We start from the raw sequence: 20,225 nt of genomic DNA on the forward strand, positions 1-20,225 counted from the left end.
AGAAATAGAAGCACGGGACAGTGAAGTAACTTGCCCAAGATCACACAGTAAGTCAATTGCAGAGATAAGAATAGAACCCCGGGGGTCTGTCTACCCTAGGGCAATGGCCTGTTGAATTGTCAGCAGTGGGTCCTCCTCTGGCTTCAGAATGGTGTAGCTTCTAGTGAAGGTGGGATCAAAAGGCCCTAGTGTAGACAGACCATTTTCGATGCCTGTTGAAAGGGGGAAACATAAGGATTTGTCATTGACAAGTACTGTAAGCAACAGCCTGTTTTCCTCGTGTGGAGTCGAACCCTAGCACTTCTGATGCCCAGATCTGTGCCATAACCACGAGACTCTTCAAGAAGTAGTCATGGGAGCTGAGAGTCACTGTGGTTGATTATGGCCTTTGGAATAGACAGTGGCTGGCACTTGGCTATAAGGCTTCAGGCCCAATGTGTGCAAACGGTTACCATGCCCACCTCAGTAAAGGTGTGTAGTGGTGGGTGCATCTCCTCCTGTTTGTTCTATCTTAGGTAGAAACTGGGGGCCAAATTATGCTCTGTCTTGCACATTCTACAGTCATTTTAGCCTGTACAAAGTGAGCGTAAAACATTACAAGGCCTGAACAGCTGGACCAGGGAAATATGCTAAAATCTGGAATCTTACCAATACTTATTCTGCTGATTTTAATGAAATATGGAGAACTATGATATTATTGGTCAAATTTTCTAATGGACCTTCATCAGTGTTGCACTTGAACCTGACTGAGCCTGCAAAACTCATCTTTGTGCATGTAGATGAGAATTTTCAGGAATAATTCATAGAATCATAGAATATCAGGGTTGGAAGGGACCCCTGAAGGTCATCTAGTCCAACCCCCTGCTCAAAGCAGGACCAATTCCCAGTTAAATCATCCCAGCCAGGGCTTTGTCAAGCCTGACCTTAAAAACCTCTAAGGAAGGAGATTCTACCACCTCCCTAGGTAACGCATTCCAGTGTTTCACCACCCTCTTAGTGAAAAAGTTTTTCCTAATATCCAATCTAAACCTCCCCACTGCAACTTGAGACCATTACTCCTCGTTCTGTCATCTGCTACCATTGAGAACAGTCTAGAGCCATCCTCTTTGGAACCCCCTTTCAGGTAGTTGAAAGCAGCTATCAAATCCCCCCTCATTCTTCTCTTCTGCAGGCTAAACAATCCCAGCTCCCTCAGCCTCTCCTCATAAGTCATGTGTTCTAGACCCCTAATCATTTTTGTTGCCCTTCGCTGGACTCTCTCCAATTTATCCACATCCTTCTTGAAGTGTGGGGCCCAAAACTGGACACAGTACTCCAGATGAGGCCTCACCAATGTCGAATAGAGGGGAACGATCACGTCCCTCGATCTGCTCGCTATGCCCCTACTTATACATCCCAAAATGCCATTGGCCTTCTTGGCAACAAGGGCACACTGCTGACTCATATCCAGCTTCTCGTCCACTGTCACCCCTAGGTCCTTTTCCGCAGAACTGCTGCCTAGCCATTCGGTCCCTAGTCTGTAGCGGTGTAGTCTGTAGGATTCTTCCATCCTAAGTGCAGGACCCTGCACTTATCCTTATTGAACCTCATCAGATTTCTTTTGGCCCAATCCTCCAATTTGTCTAGGTCCTTCTGTATCCTATCCCTCCCCTCCAGCGTATCTACCACTCCTCCCAGTTTAGTATCATCCGCAAATTTGCTGAGAGTGCAATCCACACCATCCTCCAGATCATTTATGAAGATATTGAACAAAACCGGCCCCAGGACCGACCCTTGGGGCACTCCACTTGATACCGGCTGCCAACTAGACATGGAGCCATTGATCACTACCCGTTGAGCCCGACAATCTAGCCAGCTTTCTACCCACCTTATAGTGCATTCATCCAGCCCATACTTCCTTAACTTGCTGACAAGAATACTGTGGGAGACCGTGTCAAAAGCTTTGCTAAAGTCAAGAAACAATAAATCCACTGCTTTCCCTTCATCCACAGAACCAGTAATCTCATCATAAAAGGCGATTAGATTAGTCAGGCATGACCTTCCCTTGTGCAACTGTGTGGACAAAGCAGGTAGTTGTGCACCCAACTTCCGGCTTTGCATGCACAAATACTTGTTTGCACACACAAATTCACAAGTTTGAGTACAAATGGATGTACCAGCACATTTTGCAAGTGTATTAGTGCATGGTAGTTGAAAATTTGGTTGTAAATCAATAGCCTTAATTGCAATGAAACCTTACCATTCAGCAGTTGTGTTCATGCCACATCCCAGAATAATTGCTGTCAGTATGGAGCTTAACAAGGAGCCAGTAAGAGTGGAAGTGATGTGCAGAAGGGCTGTGTGAAAATAGTAAACTAAAAGCAGCAGTCTTTAACTGAGATCTTCCCAAGAATGACAGCAAGATGAGGCACAGAATAGTTAATCCTTGACATTACTGAAGCAATTGCTTCATTAGTTTGGCATCATTTGCCCTACGTGAAAATGCTTTCCATTTGCACCAGCATTCTAAAATGATGGCCGAAAATACAACAATTCTACATGAATCTCCAACATCTGAATTGAGTTTATTGATACACCACATTCCTAGTGGGCTTGGAAGAGGAACTCTGATTACCAGCCAACCCAACTTCGGATCTGGCAATCATGCGTGAACATGTCTGGGACTTTTTACATTCATTTCCAAGAAGTGCTCTGCAGCTTCCCCTACATTCATGTTACACAAGTGCTCTACAGATGTACATACGGAAATAGTTAGAGACAGTACTGGTAGATGGGGGCTCAAAAATATGTAGCATTGTTCCTGGGTGTTGTAGGACCAGTGAAATTCATTGTGCTTTTTAGCCCTTCCAAAAATGCAGACAAACTCAATTTTTGGTTACATGATACATGGAGGTCTGGAAGCAATTTTTATAAAACGGCCTACAGAAGTCATTCGCTCATGGACAGCCTTGGTTCCAAAAATGTGTTACAAGACTAACTCCTGCTTCTGCAGGCATGTAAAGAGGTGCAAAAACCTTTGTTGTCATAATGCACATGATGCAGACATCCTGATGGCACCCTGATGTGGGATACAGTGGACCTGCCAAATTTGCTGTTGTCACTTTGGAGTATATTTCCATGACCATGAGGGACATGTTTAGAGAGGAAGGGGTGCAGTGTGAGAGAGAAGGCTTGTATGCTATTCAACAGCTGCATACACTGCCATCCACAGCAACCACCAAGCAAGCATGTTGTTCCCTTCAGAAAGGAACAGTCAATATACCCCCAACACATCAAGCCACTATGACCTGTGCTGTCTTGCAGGATTTTTTGGCTTGCCATACCCCCAGCCTATGGAGCTATGTGCTGCTACCTACCACCTTGGCATTTTGCGCTAACTTTGTTAAATGTTTAAATAATAAAAAGGGATTTTTCAGAAATAGTTTTAAATGGCTGTAGAAAAGACCTTTTGGAAACAGGCCCTTGGGTGTGATGCTTTGATATGACAAGGTTACATGGGGTTTTTGTGATGACAAGAAATTCCTGTCTAGATAATGCATCTGCTACGTGTTTCCCTGACATGCCACTTGCTACGTGCTCCCCTGCTTGAGCACACACAGAGATCAACCCTTGAAAAGCAAACGCTCTAGCCTCCTAGTTGAAATCTAAATTTCCAGCTCTTGCTGCACCCACTGCCCCAGTCCGGATTCCGAAACTATTTGGCAGCTGTTGCATGACTCCAAATTCCCAAGCAGCATGACACCCACTGTACAACTCCAGGTACCAGACAACATGACTGCTGTGCATATCCAGGTCCCCAGATTAACCCCACAGCCACTGTTCCAGCCCAACTTCCCCAAAAGCAACTTTCCAAACCTGTGTACGTGGTGGATTGGGCTAGATTGGGTATGGCAGGTTTCAGTGTCCATCTGACTTCAGACCATTGTCCAGTTCTGTTGTCTGTGATATCACACGACACAAATTTTTCAAAGGAAATATTTTAAAGGCTCAGTGGACCATCTGCTAACACGATAACTGCCTGGGGTAGCTAGTGTCTCCTTTGTGCAAGAGTGCCCAGTGATCATTTGCATTCTCCGCTGGGTACTCAACATACAGATACCATTTATATTTCTTAAGGCCTTTGAGCCTGGTTCTCCTCTTTCTTACACTGGCAGTAAAGGCAAATCAGACCGGTTGATATGTGCACATCAGGAGCATGCCTCTTCACCATCCATATTTGGGAGGGACAGTCTTAAGAACTGTGTCAAACCAAAGGTCCATCTAGCCCAGTGTCCTGTCTTCTGACAGTGGCCAGTGCCAGGTGCCCCAGAGGGAATGAACAGAACAGGTAATCATCAAGTGATCCATCCTCTGTCGCTCATTCCCAGCTTCTGGCAAACAGAGGCTAGGGACACCATTCCTGCCCATCCTGTCTAATATCCGTTGATGGACCTATCCTCCATGAATTTATCTAGTTCTTTTTTTGAACCCTGTTATGGTCTTGGCCTTCACAACATCCTCTGACCAGGAGTTCCACAGGTTGACTGTGCGTTGTGTGAGGAAACACTTCCTTTTATTTGTTTTAAACCTGCTGCCTATTAATTTCATTTGGTGACCCCTAGTTCTTGTGTTATGAGAAGTAGTAAACAACACTTCCTTATCTACTTTCTCTACACCAGTCATGATTTTATAGACCTGTTTATAGGCATGTTTTTATTAACAAAATATAAACCATTTTCCATTCTGTACCTGAAATAAACTCTCCTAGTCCAATGCATGTGAAGGGGATTTAAAGGCGTGTCCCTATTTAGCTCCCTAGCCATTCCTATTTATATCGTGCAGATTGCAGCAGGTATGGCATAATGTGTGCACAAGCCTGAATCATTAAACAAATATGTGTACATTGTAGATGGGCCTCAACATGTGTTTTTCAATCAGCGGTTAGGATATCAGCATTCTCCATACTGAGGGCCTCATTGTGCTCTCATTTACATGAGCGTAAATCAGGAATAGCTCCACTAATGTCACACTAAATTAAAGCAAATGTGAGGGAGAACAGAATCTGTAAAGTTTTTTGCCTTTCTCTGCAGCATGGGGCCTGGGTCACTTGCCAGTTTAAACTAGTGTAAATAGTGGATTTGCTGTAACTTGAAGTCTTTAAACCATGATTTGAGGAGTTCAGTAACTCAGCCAGAGGTGACGGGTCTATTTCAGGATTGGGAGAGGTTCTGTGGCCTGCAATGTGCAGGAGGTCAGACTAGATGATCATGATGGTCCCTTCTGACCTTAAAGTCTGTGAGTCTATGAGACACCTACTAGTGACTTCCTCATTAGCTTTCTTTGTTATGAGTGCCTTCTCTGTAACTACACACAGAGCATTAGGAACACAGACTCAGCCAGACCAGTGGTCAATCTAGCCCAGTAACCTGTGACTGACAGTGGCCAGTATCAGGTGTTTCAGAGGAAGGTACAAGAAACTACACCAGACAATTATGGGTTAATCTGCGCAGAGGAAATTTTTCTGCCTCATCACCATTAGCTGGAGATTGGCTTATGACCTAAAGCAGGGGTGGGCAAACTACGGCCCACGGGCTGGATCCAGCCCTTCAGGGCTTTGGATCCAGTCCGCAGGATTGCCCCCCATGGTGCCGCAGGCCCCACACTGCTCTCAGAAGCGGCCGGCACAACGTCCCTGGGGCCCCGGGGGTGGAGGGGCAAGAGGGCTCAGTACGTTGCCCTCGCCTCCAGGCACCGCCTCCCACCCCCCCACCCCCCCACAGCTCCCATTGGCTGGGAACAGGGAACCGCGGCCAATGGGAGCTTTGGGGGAGGTACCTGGAGGCATGGCAAGGGCAGCGCTCGGAGCCCTGTGCCCCCCGCCCCAGGGGCCATGCAGGGATGTGGTGCTGGACGCTTCCCAGAGCTGCACGGCGTGCCGCTGCCACCCCGGAGCCGTTTTAGGTAAGCGGCACCAGGCCGGAGCCCAAACACCTCCAGCACCCTGCCCCCAACTCCCTGCCCTGAGCCCCCTGCCTGCACCTGACCCCCCAACTCCCTGCCCTGAGCCCCCTGTCGCACCCTGCACCCCTCCTGCACCCCAAACCCCTGTCCTGAGCTCTCTCCCACAGTCCGCACTCCACCTGCACCCCAACCCCCTACCCTGACCCCCTTCATACACCCCATACCCCTCCTCTGCCCCAATCCCTTGCCCTGAGCCACACACCGCACCCCCCCCCCTGCACCCCAACCCCCTGCCCCGGCCCTGCATACAATTTCCCCACCCAGATGTGGCCATCGGCCCAAGAAGTTTGCCCACCCCGACCTAAAGCTTGAAGGTTTCCATCCTTTCCCAAATTCTTGGGGTTTTTAAATCTTCCTTATTATAACTCTGGATGGTCTGGGGTCCAATTTGTTTTAATCCTTGGCTTCAATGATATCCCATGGCAATGACTTCCACAGTCTACATGTGCATTGTGTAAAAAGTATTTCCTTTTATTATTTTTTAATTTGCTGCATTTCAATTTCAATGAATGTCCACTTATGCTTCTACAGTAAGAAATGCTGAACAGAAGTCTCTGATTTAGCTTCTCTGCACCATTCATTATCTATCTTTCTCATGCCCCTCCTCTTATTCATCTGCCCTCTCATGCAAACAGTGGCACCCTTTCTAACCTCTCTTTCTGTGAGAGGTTTTTCATGTCTATAATCAGTCCTATTGCCCCATCCCGGACTCCGCACCACCCTCCAATTCCGCTGCCTCCATTTGAAGATATGGTGACCAAAGTTGAACATATGTGTCAGCCAGTCGCCATCTCCCCATGACTAATGCAGTCAAAAGTTTTGTGCAGAGCCAAAAACCCACTTGTAATCAGGGAGCACTTTGGGTTATGGCGATGTTAGGTTATGGCTGGTGTTCCCTGGCAAAGATGCACGGGGGTTGAGAAATAGCTGGCATGATGGTGCTACTGCTACCGACCCCAGGGGGTTCCCTGCGAATCATTGCTGCAGGCAACTCAGTAGAGAGCTGGCTGGGAACGCAGTCATTTCCCAGCATCTCCTGACCTATGAGTGGGACCCCACCTCCACCATGCCCCTCTTCCCTTTCAGAACAGCCCTGGGTGGATTGAGGTGAAGTCACCCACACAGATCCACCTCTGAAGACCCTGCTGAAGGTCTGGCAGTGAACAGCACCCTGGCACCACCAGAGGACCCACGAAGAGCCTTGGCCTGAACAGAACAGGAGGGGTCAGGTCACCAGTTCCCTTGAAGACATCAAAAGGTAAGGTGAAGCAGGGGTTCTGGGGAGGCAGTTATGGGGGAAGAGGAATTCATGGAGGTCTGTGACTCTAACCAAACCTAAAGGGGCTGGTCTATGCCGAGTTTGCACAGGCCTTCTAATACTGACCAGACATGCACTGAGAACTGCCAGCGCATGCAGATTTAGCCTCTGCTTCACCATGAGTTGAGCTATAGACACTGTTAATCTTTCTAATCCTTGTTACTCAGCGGGTGGGTGAGACCAGGTGTGGCATTGCTAATGCGGTTGCCAAGTTCCCAGGACCATAACATGATTAAACTATCTGAATTGACTTTGCATATTCCCGTGATGGGGAGACATTTAAAGGTGATAATTAATGAGTAAGAAAGATCTGCTATAATTGCCTTTTCAATTGCAATTTTCTGAGTTCAGATTAAATTCTTTCCTTTGAGCTAAGTATGGTATTTTTGAAAGGGTGTCTACATTTCTAAATATGCTTGTAGTAGTATAGATTGCACAGAGGTCGTGATGGGTGGGCGGGGAATAGAATATGGGCCTTTATTAACGTTGGTTTTGCAGCATACCTGAGTCCATACTTGAGGGGCCATTGCACCTTTTGCATACATCAGAATTTGGCCCCAAATCTTCCTGTGTTATCCTGATCCTGAGAGGTGCTGAGGACCTGTAGCTTCCATTGGAGTCAATGGCAGTTGCATTTGCTTGGTACCAAACAAACTCAAGCCCATTGTTTGGTAAACTGGAGACCAGACAATATAACGTTGCTCTTCCTGGAGACTTCGCTGCTTAGTTTTGAAACATCAAGCTCCTTGGAGCATGGAATATGTGTCTTGTTTAATAGTGAGCAAAGAAGGCAGAATTTTCAAAAGCCTGGAAGTCCCATTCCCGGAAGCGACTTGGGAACCTAAGTGTGTCAGTCACTTTTGAAAACGGGATGTAGTCACTTTGTTCTTTTTGAACATTGTACCCACACTTAGCAGATCATCATAATAAGCCCATGTGGCACCAATAGAGCTGGGACTAACAGAAAAATAGAAAGGGAAGATTGTGCTTGCACAAAGGAAGCCAAGCTGAGGCTTAGCGGAAAGTTTGAATCAAAATGTCTCAAGAAGGTTTTTAAACCCATCAAGTATTTCTAGTTGCATGTTGGCTGTGCTCCAGCTGATGCATGAGTGATGGGTTATAATCCAGGTGACACTTGTGTTGTGTGCTGTGAAATACTAGAGGAAGATTCTGACGAGACCATCAATCCACACTGGCTTCTTCTGCAGAGAACGCTTACAACAGTTTCTTTCCTTAGATTAAAAACGCCATTGATTACTGCCAGTTTATAGGCACCATTCTGGCAATGGATCCCTTTGTTCCAAGTCATACCAAGTTTTGATACCCAGTTTTGCTTTGCTGATGTCAGCAGAGTTCTTGAAAAGAATGATATGAAGGAGAGGGAAACATCTGACCTTAGTGGGAGTAACAGATAGCATGAAAGGAATGGAATGAGGCCACTGATGACAGGTACACTTGAGATGTATGGAATCTTTGTGTGCTTTGGTTGAATGCAGTGTTGCCAACTGTATGCATTCAAAAAAACATGAATCAGGCCCCCCAAAATCATTAGATTGGCTTGAAAATCACAAGATTAAAAAGAAAAACAATAAATCTTTGCTTTGTTTTATTTGCCTTCTGGTTTCCATGCCTTTAGGGTGTACTAGGTCTGCATTTTCAGGCTTGTCTCTACAATCCTGGGGTATAAAAACTTACGTTTTTTTTTTAATGGAAGCTAAGATTCTCAGGTAATCGCAGGAATCCAGAAACTGGAAATTTAAAAAAAACAACCAAATATGGAGTGAGTTGGGAGCGCCATTTACAATTGGATGTAAAGTGCTTTAAAACAAAAAAGAGAGATCTTGGCCCAACCATGGCTGATGGTTTCAATGCTTGTGGGTAATCGGCACATCATTCTATTTTAGGACATAAAATATCTTCCCAGCCTGCGCAGGTTCTATCTACAGAAAGGTGCTTTCAGTTATTTCAGTTAATCCATAGAATTCTCCATTCTTTCAGATGGGGTGCTGGGAAATTATAGGCATTTGATGGAGCAACTGGCTTTCATTTAGCAGAGACTGGAAGTGCTGCTTTGTCTGCGTTGCGTATTTGTTTGTCTCTTATGGGCTCCCTGTGTTTCCTACAGACCCTCCTGCCTTCACCTCTCTTTTCACACTGCCGACTCTGTGCTGGGCACAGCTTTCCAATCAGCATTTACTCATGTTCTCCTTCTCCTAAAGGCCGCAGGGCCAGATCCTCAGCTCCATCCTCCTTGAGCTACCAAGTGAGCAGGGGAAGCATGCAGGCTGCACCTGTTATTAGAATGGTGTAGCTTGCTCCCAGCCAACTTGTGGGCTAGCCAAAAGCTGTGGGGGGACGGGAAGGTTGGGCCATGGCCCCAGTGGCACATAGAAGTACAGGCACCATGAGTGACCTTGGCCTTGCACCAGGTTGACAAGAGGGAAAGACTGATTGAACCCAACCACCACACCTGCATTCCGCGACGCAGGAACAATCTGGCCCTAAGTCTTTTCCATCTCTACTATGATTCTGAGTCAACCGTTGCAAGGTAGCGCCACCTGTTGGAGTAACACAGCAGTTCTGGCACTTAGAGAATGAACCGTCATACCACAGGTCACCCCTTTCTCTCCATTAATTATCTTTTGTTTTTTGCATCGTTGCAATCAAAGATCCAAATTCAGATATCAGCCACAGACAATATTTCATGCATTCAGTTACATTTCAGTTATTCACGGGGCACAGCACAAATCAGATGGGGCATTGGGTTTAAGGTAAAGCCAACATCAGCAGTGAGATCTAGATCAGCCTTCGCCACCCCTGGATGCGGCTGGAAAATAAATTTCCGGAGCAAACCCGCAAAGAAGAGAAAAAGTTCCATTTTGGCAAGTCCTTCTCCAGCGCAAACCCTTCGTCCTGTAAAGTTAACCACATGGAGGTCAATGGAACGAAAGTCAGCAAGGCATGGCTTGGTCAGTGCTTTTGTCTGAGATCTTTTAAAATGTATATACAGTCTGTAACAGCAACCAGAGGAGCCAGCTGACAACCCCCGACCACCCCACCCCCAATCTATATATCAGAAGGGCTATTTAAAAGGAAATAGTTTCTGCCCATTCAGGAAGTTGTGAGAATCTGTGACCATTCCAGACTGTCTGGAGGTTAGCAGACAAAGGAATGCCAGTGTCTACTTATATGCTTTGGATGACTCACACCTAAATTGCCCAAAGTACCATTTAATCTGGAGATCCTCAATTTGAGGTGCCCCATTTCAGACATGTTTGGCCTGGTTTTCAGACGTGCCAAGCATCCGCTGCTCCCGCTGTACAATCAGTGTAACTACAGACTGAGCACAGGAAGTTGTTGTTACCTATGGAGAATGGTATAAATGCCTCCTTCCTAGTAAAGCTCCCATCAGCATCAAGGAAGTGGGAAGGGTTGAACTGATCTGGTGTCTCCCAGTGCAATTTGTCCTTCAAAACTGAGGTCAGCAGAGGAATCACTTCTATTCCCTGGAAGGAATAAGGGAAACTGGCAGGTGCAGCAGCCAATGGTCTGTGGTGGTCACTCTCACAAATTCAACTCATTCTTCCATGCAAGAAAGCAAAGAGTAGATGGATTTCTGAGCAGGATTAACTAGCTCTACAGGATATCTCCTTACTCTGTGGAATATTTAATCTGGTAGATTCACATGCATAGAAATAAACATCAGAACAGGAAGCTATAAGCACTGTTTATGGATGTTTAGTACCCAGAATACATGTTTTTTGATACTGAGATTGGTTAATATTCCACTTCTCCCTCTTCACCTCATAACATAAAAATTGATTTATTTCCTAAGCGTTTTCATTCACCCTCCAAGCAAAGATCCAGCACAAGTTCTGTGCTTAGATAAGCAAATGTAAACCCAGAGTAACTTCACTGACAGCAGTCCAATTGCTCTGCATTTATGTGGCTCTAACTGAGTGTAGAATCTGGCCCATAGTTGCACTATCCGTTCTGGATGTAGCACAGATGGTAGAGGGAGGGATTAAATACCGAAAGACCAAACACCAGAACTTCTTAAATTTATTTTCTTATGAGTGTTTCACAAAACTGAATATTTGCAGTTTCTGTTGTCAACTTCAAAACTTACGTTTGGTATCATATAACCCCTGAAACTAACATTGGTGGAAGTTGAACATGATACACTCATTGGGACAATATTGGAAAACCTTTGTATTTCATGTATCACTGCATCAGTGTAAGGCAGTTTTTTCCTGTCCTCCAGCATGGGCATTTGTCCTGGCTCAATGACCTGATCTATTTCTTCCTGAATCCTTCCTTGAAAAGGAAAAAGGAGAGGGATTGCAGTTTTCCAGGAATACTGAGGATACTTTACCACAGGCTGTGAGCTCACTTTGTCTTGAAATCTCAACAGGATTAAGTTTAGCCAGGATTTGGGTGGCACTCCTCAGTAGAAAAATCTGCATGCTGCAGAAATTAGCGCGGGTTGGTCTGTAGGTCCCTGAGAGCTATTATTCGGCCAATGCAGAGTTAGGGGGTATTGTGGTAAATTCCATGCCTGATTCTATTCTCACACCAGTGTCACTCCATAGTCTTCAGTGGAAGTGAGAGCAGAATCCAGCCCACCTTCTCTCAGATAAGATGGGAAACCTATGAGTTTGTTATGCTGGTGTAACCTAATAGCTTGTAAGAGAGTTTTGATGGGTGGAGGCTTATAGAGGCTTATGAACAGAACTGGAATTCAGCTTTTCTTGTTTGCTTATGTATTTCAGTTAAGATTAGCTGAATGAAACCTCTTTGTAAAGCCAGATGTTTTCCAATTTAGCACTTAATGTTATTTACTCAAGTCTCAACTGTGGGAACCCTGCTGTCTCCCTTCTGTAACTGGAGACTTGATTAGGTATTTAACAGAATTTTATAAGAGATTAGTTCTTAGTCTTACTCTGAATCTCTGGGTATTTCATCATCATCAGAAGACCCCAACGGACAGTGGTAGATATAGTCTCAGTGCAGGCCGCAAAGAGGTCCAGCGTTGAGAACAGAAGATTCTCATTGTGAAAGTGTGTGTGAGAATTTCTTGACTCCTTCGAGACATGCAAAAAATTAACATTCGTTCTACAGCAAATGATACAGATGACTTTAGCTTTTGTCTTTTTTTCATCTTTGTTCCAGCTGTGTATGGGTATAGACATTAGGGTTAGTTTACTGCTTTAGTTTATTTTCGTTATAGGGAATAAAAGGGATATCTTGTAGACCAAACACCATAGAATATATAAGAATTGGTCACGCTGCAAGTATGCAAGGAGTGCTGGTATCATCATATTAAACAATTAGTGGACCCTCAGTTATCTCAATAAAGGGTATCATAGAAACATCAAACTGTTAGCTATGATGATTAGGACTTTGGCAACCCTTACATTCAGTAATAATTTACTCCCCCACTAGTCTCATTAATTTCAGTGGGACTACTCTGCTAATTAGGTCACTTCATTAGTGATTTCAATAAGCCTACTCGTGGTGTAAGGTACTATTCAATGTGAGTATGGCTAGCAGGATCTAGCCATGGTCTAGAGTATTCTGATCATAACAAATCTGTGTCTTCACACCTCTAGTTCCCTGCCAGATGCTCAGCATTAATAAATGAAGTGAAAGCTAACAGAACGGAAAGATGCAAGTTAAGCTGAGAATTAGCTTTAAAGTACCTGCTGTTGCTTCATCAGAAACGCATCAACAAAACCTGTTAAATTGTTTTCATTAAACTCCTGCCTGTGTTCCTTAAAGAACTTCTCCAGAAAAGCATTCAGCTCATCTACATTTCGTAACACGGTCTTTGGGGCTCCAAACAGAAATCCAAGAGAAATTATATAACTGGGAAAAACAAAAGGATTACTGTTCACCGGCATTGTGGTGAACCTGTGTAACATCTTTACATAAAATGGGTGGAGTCGGCATTCCACATCACACCAGCTTTTTCCTTAGTGTAGTGGGGTCTGGCAGTGACAGAGTTTGAGAGCATGGAGAAGCATGAAGAAGCATGGAGGGAGAATCCCCAGGGTGTACTTAGCTAATTCATGTAATGTTTCTGATGTATCACAAGTAATTCCTTCCTGACCCCCCCCCACATGTGAACTATGGATGCCCTGAAGCATCAAGATGGGAAGGTCACTGCATCCATGGTTTAGCTTGTACAGCCCAAACTGCTATGAGTGGTTATAAAGCTATTATGCCCTTGCTATTCCAGCCCTCCATGTTTGCTTCAATCCCTCTCTGACAACAGATTCCTCAGTTAGTTTATATGCCACATAGAGAAGCTTTTCCTTTTATTTGACTGCTTTTCAGTTTCACTGAGTGTGCTGAGTTAGGTGAAATTCACCCATGGTGCAAAGGTCAGTGGTGAGGATGGGTCTTCACATTGGTCTGAAATAGGGCAGGATTCATGGCACTGTTGCTGGGGTTATGATGGGGAGAGGCATGGGACCCATCCAGATAAGGGGGAAATGGCTCTGATTTCCTACCAAGTAGCACAAAGAGGATAGTGACACCCCCCCTCCCCCATCGGCTGGGGGTAGCAGCCACAAGGGCAGACCACAGATTGTGGGGGTCAATTTTCTCTTCCCCCCAAAAAACCTTCAATTGCTGGGTCTTTATGTGGGTAGAGTGAATGTCACTTCTTGTGAGTGAGTTGGGGAAAGGCCCCTGGGGTCAGTTTTCACTTGGCCCTTCACAGGTTGGTCCATTTCAGTCAAGTTCCACATTAATCTGCTGTTTCCTTTTCAGGGCACATCCCCATGCCGCAGCAGAAAGGAATTAAACCTTAAACACAGTCACTCTGCTGCTACCTGCCTTGTCTGCCGTGGACACTGAGAGCCACAGACCTGGAGGGTGGGGATCTGAGCACGGAACCAGACCAAAGAGCACCCGCCCTGTTGCACTCAGAGACCACCAGCACCCTGCAAACCAGCTAACTGCCCAACCTACAGCCTAGCCCCATCCCACCCCAGGAGGCAGGGAGAACAAACAGCGGCAACTGAATGTCTCAACCAAAGCTGCTGGTGCAGCAGGACGGTTTGAGATGAGAAAATCTAGTATGTGGTGATTCTGCATTGGATTTGAAGTACCAAATTCTGTCTGGGCTGGTCTGGGGGAGGGCTCAGGGAAGAGGCAGCCAGAATGCACAGTCCTGCAGGAGGCAGCCAGAGTACTTCTGCTGGCACTGCCTTCGTACCAGAGGTGGAAGCCCAAAGGGCCGCAGGTAGATGTGCATGCATGGTAGCATCAGGTAGCTGGGATGAGGAGTTAGGAATATGCTGTTTCTCCTTAAAGGACAACCAAGGGCTGCAGCTTGTGGCTCATCATGACCTGGGAGGCATTCTGTCTGCAACTGCTGTGTTCTAAAGATTTCCTCTGGTCATCACTGCGTCGTTATGATGGTTGCTCCCCGTCCATACAACCGACCCTGTCCACTCTTCATTTTTAGCTATTAAACCCAGCAGTTAGCCCTCAGTCTGTTCAGAGTGGGAATGTGTTAATAAATCCCCCAAATTAAAAATAATTACCTGCATCATAGGAGAGCCCAGCAATTTGGAATTTTCATTTAACAACTTCAGCAAAGTTAGAAATATAGGATCTTCATATTGAAACCTCTCACCAAACAATATAGAGCATATGACATTGGATACAGCACTGTTCAGTATCACCTTCACATCAAAGGGCTTCCCTATGTTTAAAACAATTAAAACAACTTGGCTTTGGAATTGCACTTGTGCTGAAAACATCAATTTCAGTCTACCATACAGAAGCGCTCACTCTCAGCTAGAAAATGGCTAGATTTTGTTTTCTCTAGAGCGGTTGACTAAGTTCTGGTACACGCTGGGGTAATGGTGTGTAAAACTGCACATTCAAATGAGTGTGAACACAAAATCAGATCCTTGGTTATGGTTTCCTTTGAAAATGTTGTCCTTAACTCTTAGAGCTAAACAAGTTCACCATCCAGGATATGCACCAGGGCTACCTTTTTTGGATGCTTAAAACATCAATTCAGCAAAGTACTTAAGCATGTGCCTCACTTTAAGCACATGAGAAATCCCATTGACTTCACATGCTTAAAATTAGGCGATGTCTACGCTACGCAGCTTTTAGCAACATGGGTGTGCCCCTACAGCCATGCTGCTAAAAGCTGCACCGTGTAGCTGTTGTTTATTGGCAGGAGAGGGCTGTCCTGCCGACAAAAAAATCCTACCCGCGACAAGCAGGAGCAGCTTTGTCGGCAGGAAACCGCTCCTGCCAACAAACCACTGTTCACACTGGCACTTTTCATTGGTAAAACTTTTGTTGTTTGGGGGTGTGTGTGTTTTTTTTTTTAACACCACTGAACAACAAAAGTTTTGCCGACCAAGTTCCAGTGTAGACAAAGCCTTAGGCTCATGCTAAAGTACCTTTCTGAACTGGGGCCTAACTGTCCGTTTCAGGATGAAATTCTTAACACTCACCCTGGTGAGATTCAAAATAGTTAATGATGAAATTTAGCTCTTCAAGAATTCGCACTTCAATGGTTTTCTTTCCAACTCCAAAATCCCGTAGGGTAGATAAGGTGAATCTTCGCATTGTTTTCCATAACTCCGTGACTGAAGGCTATGCCTAAAATACAGGTGAACACACTGGTACCGAGTTTGATTAATGAGTGCTTGTAAAGTACCTCGTATGAAAGCTGCTATGTACTTTCAAAGTATTCTATGTATGAAAATGTGTAGTAACAGGATTTTTCCTTTTCATAAGAATACACTAAATATGATCAAATTCAAAAACAAAACAAAAGCTTGTTTACCATGTCTGTGTTTTGTCTTCCTAAATATGGGTATTTCTGCCCTCTCTCCAAATTCTTCAGCATGATTTAAAAGGGCATCCTTAATGTTCTCATAACCAGCCAGCACCACTGCCTTTCTGGATCCAAAATGCACAGTGAATATGTTGCCATACTTCTCAGAGAGCTTCAACATGTAAGTAAATACGTTAATTCAGAAACAGTTCTGGATCCCAGATGTAGCTAACAGTGTACCATCATCTGTGTACACATTGTCTGAGCCACCGCTTTTGGCTCATAGAAATGTAGTAACCCCACAATCTTCTAAGCCTGATATGCCTCTCACACCCGGTGCGACAAGTTCTGTCTTCAGAATACACTCATGGAATGAGAACAGCTTTATATAGAGCTGATGTCAAAATCCAGCCCAGTAAGAGTCCAAAGGGCCCAATTCTATGCAGAACTGAGCACTCTTAACTCCCATTGACTTCACTAGGACTTTGCAATGACTTCAGTAGGAATGGGAGGCATTCAGGCACAGATTTTTAAATGTATTTAGGCGCCTACTAGGATTTTCAAAAGCACCCAGCTGTCTGACTCCCATTGAATTAACCGGAAGATTAACCATCGTACACAGTAGCATACACAGCATATGCTTGGCTACAGGCATAATCTGGCACTATATTGGTTGCAAGAAAATCTTTGCACTGTCTGTAAAGAATTCTCCCAGTCACTGCAAATTGAACATGTTTTTCCTTCTAGCTTTTAAATAATTGCTGTAGTGGAGGCCACAAAGCCCGAGGCGTTTCTTGTGCTCATTCTAAATGCCTCTAAGAATGTTTAGCTAATTGGATCAGTTAATGGGTAAAAATTCCAGTGCCTCTTCTCTACAAAAGAGATGTTGTCAGACTGTTACAGGGGACTGTGCCTTTGTGATAGCTGATCAGAGGTGAGTCAGATGCTGTCCCCTGTTCTGACTGGTTTGTGTCTTGGATGGCAGAGCCACCAGAGCAACTGCTGTGTCATTGCCCTGCTGGCCCCTGCTTTGAGGGGCGTGGCTGGAATAGCTTTAGTATTATCTTGTGCTCCCCCCATCTGTCTGTAGCATACACTCTCTTGTCTCATAATGAGGCCGTAAGGCTCAGACTCTCAACGCTTTTTTAGTGCCTAACTCCCATTGATTTCAATGTTGCCAAGACATCCCATGACCTGGCAACATCCAGCTGACAGAACAGCCCCTGGGCCTGTTTGCAACTAGGCATAGCTTAGAGCAAACCCAAGTTTGCTCTAATTTATGGCAGGTGCTGGTCCTACTCCAGGGCTTGGTGGCATAAAGGTGGTCTGAAGCCACCTTTGCAACCCTTTTTTTGAGCTGCATTGAGCACAGCTCAGTTATAGGCTGGGATTTGGGCCAAGTTTTTAATTGACAAATAGATATTTATTAATATATTAGCAGCCAGCGCTAGTGTCTCTGCTTGCGTTGGAGGACATGTCATGTTTGTCTCAACTGACAAAGCCCACGGTCTTCACTAGGCCGCTCATGTCAGGCAAGAAGGACTTGGTGAGAGATGCCATTGTAGGACTACAGTGTTCTACAGTAACAATCCGAAATATTGCTGCGTTCACACAGTGACCAGTATAAAATGCTATAGCAGAGATGTGCTGCATGGGGTCCTGTTGACTTATAATAACTTACCTGTTATCAATGGACTTGTGCATAAAGCATTAAAATACAATCTACAACATTTGCAAGAAACAATTCCAAAAATAATTCTATCTTTGGCACTTGTCTCCCCAGTAGTTGCAAGGAGGATACTGTTTCAGTCGTATCAAGGATTATTTGTTGTCCGTCAGACACTGGAATCCAGCCTTGAGGCATATACTCCTGGATAATGTCACAGGAGCTCTAGGCTTTAATAGCAAGGTAAGAATGAATCATCTGTTACACTCCACAGCAGCTTTGACAATCTAATTGTTCACTCAGAATTTTATATCTAGTTTAAACATATTCTGAGTCATCTGTGCCAACATATTTCATCTTGTTTCATATGTGCCTAGGTGATGATTTGCAATGCATTATGTACATATTGTAAACTACATTTCAGATTACAAGAGGCTCCTGCTATTATGCAAGACAAATTGAACTTTGTTTTCATCACATGATGGTTTGACAGCTTGGGAGATTCTTTGCTGTCAACTGTACAACACAGCTAGGGTGAGCAGATGTCCTGATTTTATAGGGACAGTCCCGATCATAGAATCATAGAATACCAGGGTTGGAAGGGACCTCAAGAGGTCATCTAGTCCAACCCCCTGCTCAGAGCAGGACCAACCCCCAATTTTTGCCCCAGATCCCAAATGGCCCCCTCAAGGATTGAACTCACAACCCTGGGTTTAGCAGGCCAATGCTCAAACCACTGAGCTATCCCTCCCCCGTTATTTGGGGCTTTGTCTTATATAGGCACCTATTACCCCCCATCCCCTGTCCAGATTTTTCACACTTGCTGTCTGGTCACCCCTAAACACAGCACCACACCAGAAGTGGGTAATCATAGTAATTTCCCTGCTTTCCTTCAGTTAATTCTTTGCAAGAGTATTTCTTGGCATCATGATATATCTGACTTGCTGCTGCTGACTTCTGTCTGCAACATGAATATTTGATCTGGCAGCCTTGAAAATAGGAGGAAAACTGCTTGGCAAAATGAGTCAGCATGCCATGGGATTCAAAACAGCTTTGAAAGGGATTTGAATGGTTCATACCTCTTCCCATGAACACCACTGTTGTTTTATGAAATGAGGGATAGATCAAATTAAAATATATTTAAGCTGTTTTTTTCCTGTAGGAAAAAGGTGTCCATGGAACTGCCCAAACGGGGTGAAATTAAAATCATGCACAAGAATCTTAAATATAGGCCTGGTTGGGAATTAGTCAATGAGAAGGAGAGGAAGACACTCTCCCCCCATCCCTGGATACCTAATACAACAGGGTACTTACCTAGAATATGGAAGACTCTGGTTCAAGTCCCTGTTCTACCTAATTCAGAGCACTGGATGATTGGCTATTCCAGGGTGGTGTGTGTGTGTCTCTCTCAATTTTTTGCAAACAGAATTCTTTGTTTTCCTGCCAACCCTACTAAAATAACACTGGCTCGGGGGAAGGGATGAATTTGCACTTGCCTTAGCAAAAAACATCAAACACTGGAAATAATGTACAAATGAGCAAGTCTGTCTATGTTTGGGATGATATCTTTTTTAAAAAGGAGGTACAGCTCTGTCCATTTAATATATGATCCTTATCCTGCAATCAGATCTACACAGATGTGCCTTACACCCACACAGTGTCTCATTGGATTAAATGGGTATTGTCACATGCTCCAGGGTCCACTCACATGGCTCTGACTGAAGCATATTTGTGTGTGTATGTAACTATAGATAAAAATTTTAAATGTGTTCATTTTTGTTTCCACACAATGTAGATACAACGACATCCTTATTCACTAGATTTCCTTTCACTTCCCAATCATCAAATATTGCAAAAGCTCCTCATATCTATTCAGTCATTTCTATCCTACCTCCATCAGCGACTGGAACGGCTTTTTCAGATCCACCACATTCAAATTCCTGATGAGAGGAAGGGGAGGTGGCCCTGGAGACAAACTGCAAATTGACTTTTCGGAGCTGGTCAAAAAATAAATGAAAGCCACCAGTCCTCCTGCCAAACAGAGCAGCGAGCTAGTGCTCAGGTACTGTAGCAAAACTTTCACCATGGTCATACTTAGATCAAGGTACAGCACAGAGCGAGGTGAACAAATACATGAGCATCTCATCTTGGTGCTGCCTTTTATAGAGATGCCTGGACACACCCGCTGGGGATGCAGCTCTTTCATAGTGAGAGGGGTTCAGACCTCTGTTTACTTACAGTGAGATCAGATTTTGTTGGGAAACTGTCAGCAAAAGCCCTGTTTCAAACATGGATTATCCTGGCTATTATTGAGCCAGAGCTCCTATTTCATCCTCAGCACTTGAGCAGGGGGTTATTTTCAGGTGAATATCCTCAGTAATGTGTTTGAGCACTCAGGAGAGTAAGGGCCGGATTCTGCTCCCATT

General features: G+C 44.7%; 1 protein-coding gene across 1 annotated transcript; it reads right to left on the bottom strand.

The window, feature by feature from the left end:
• Positions 1–10,043: 10,043 nt before the first annotated feature.
• On the bottom strand, positions 10,044–19,885 carry LOC125643305 (cytochrome P450 2K4-like). The gene is given in 10 exon segments (XM_048865691.2): positions 10,044–10,231; positions 10,683–10,824; positions 11,448–11,635; positions 12,261–12,402; positions 13,021–13,207; positions 14,879–15,035; positions 15,808–15,935; positions 15,937–15,955; positions 16,143–16,305; positions 19,691–19,885. Coding segments are annotated over 10 exon segments (1,509 nt in total).
• Between the last annotated feature and the right edge of the window lie 340 nt (positions 19,886–20,225).

The sequence above is a fragment of the Caretta caretta genome, chromosome 10 (genome assembly GCF_965140235.1).
Source record: "Caretta caretta isolate rCarCar2 chromosome 10, rCarCar1.hap1, whole genome shotgun sequence".
Lineage (NCBI taxonomy): Eukaryota > Metazoa > Chordata > Testudines > Cheloniidae > Caretta > Caretta caretta.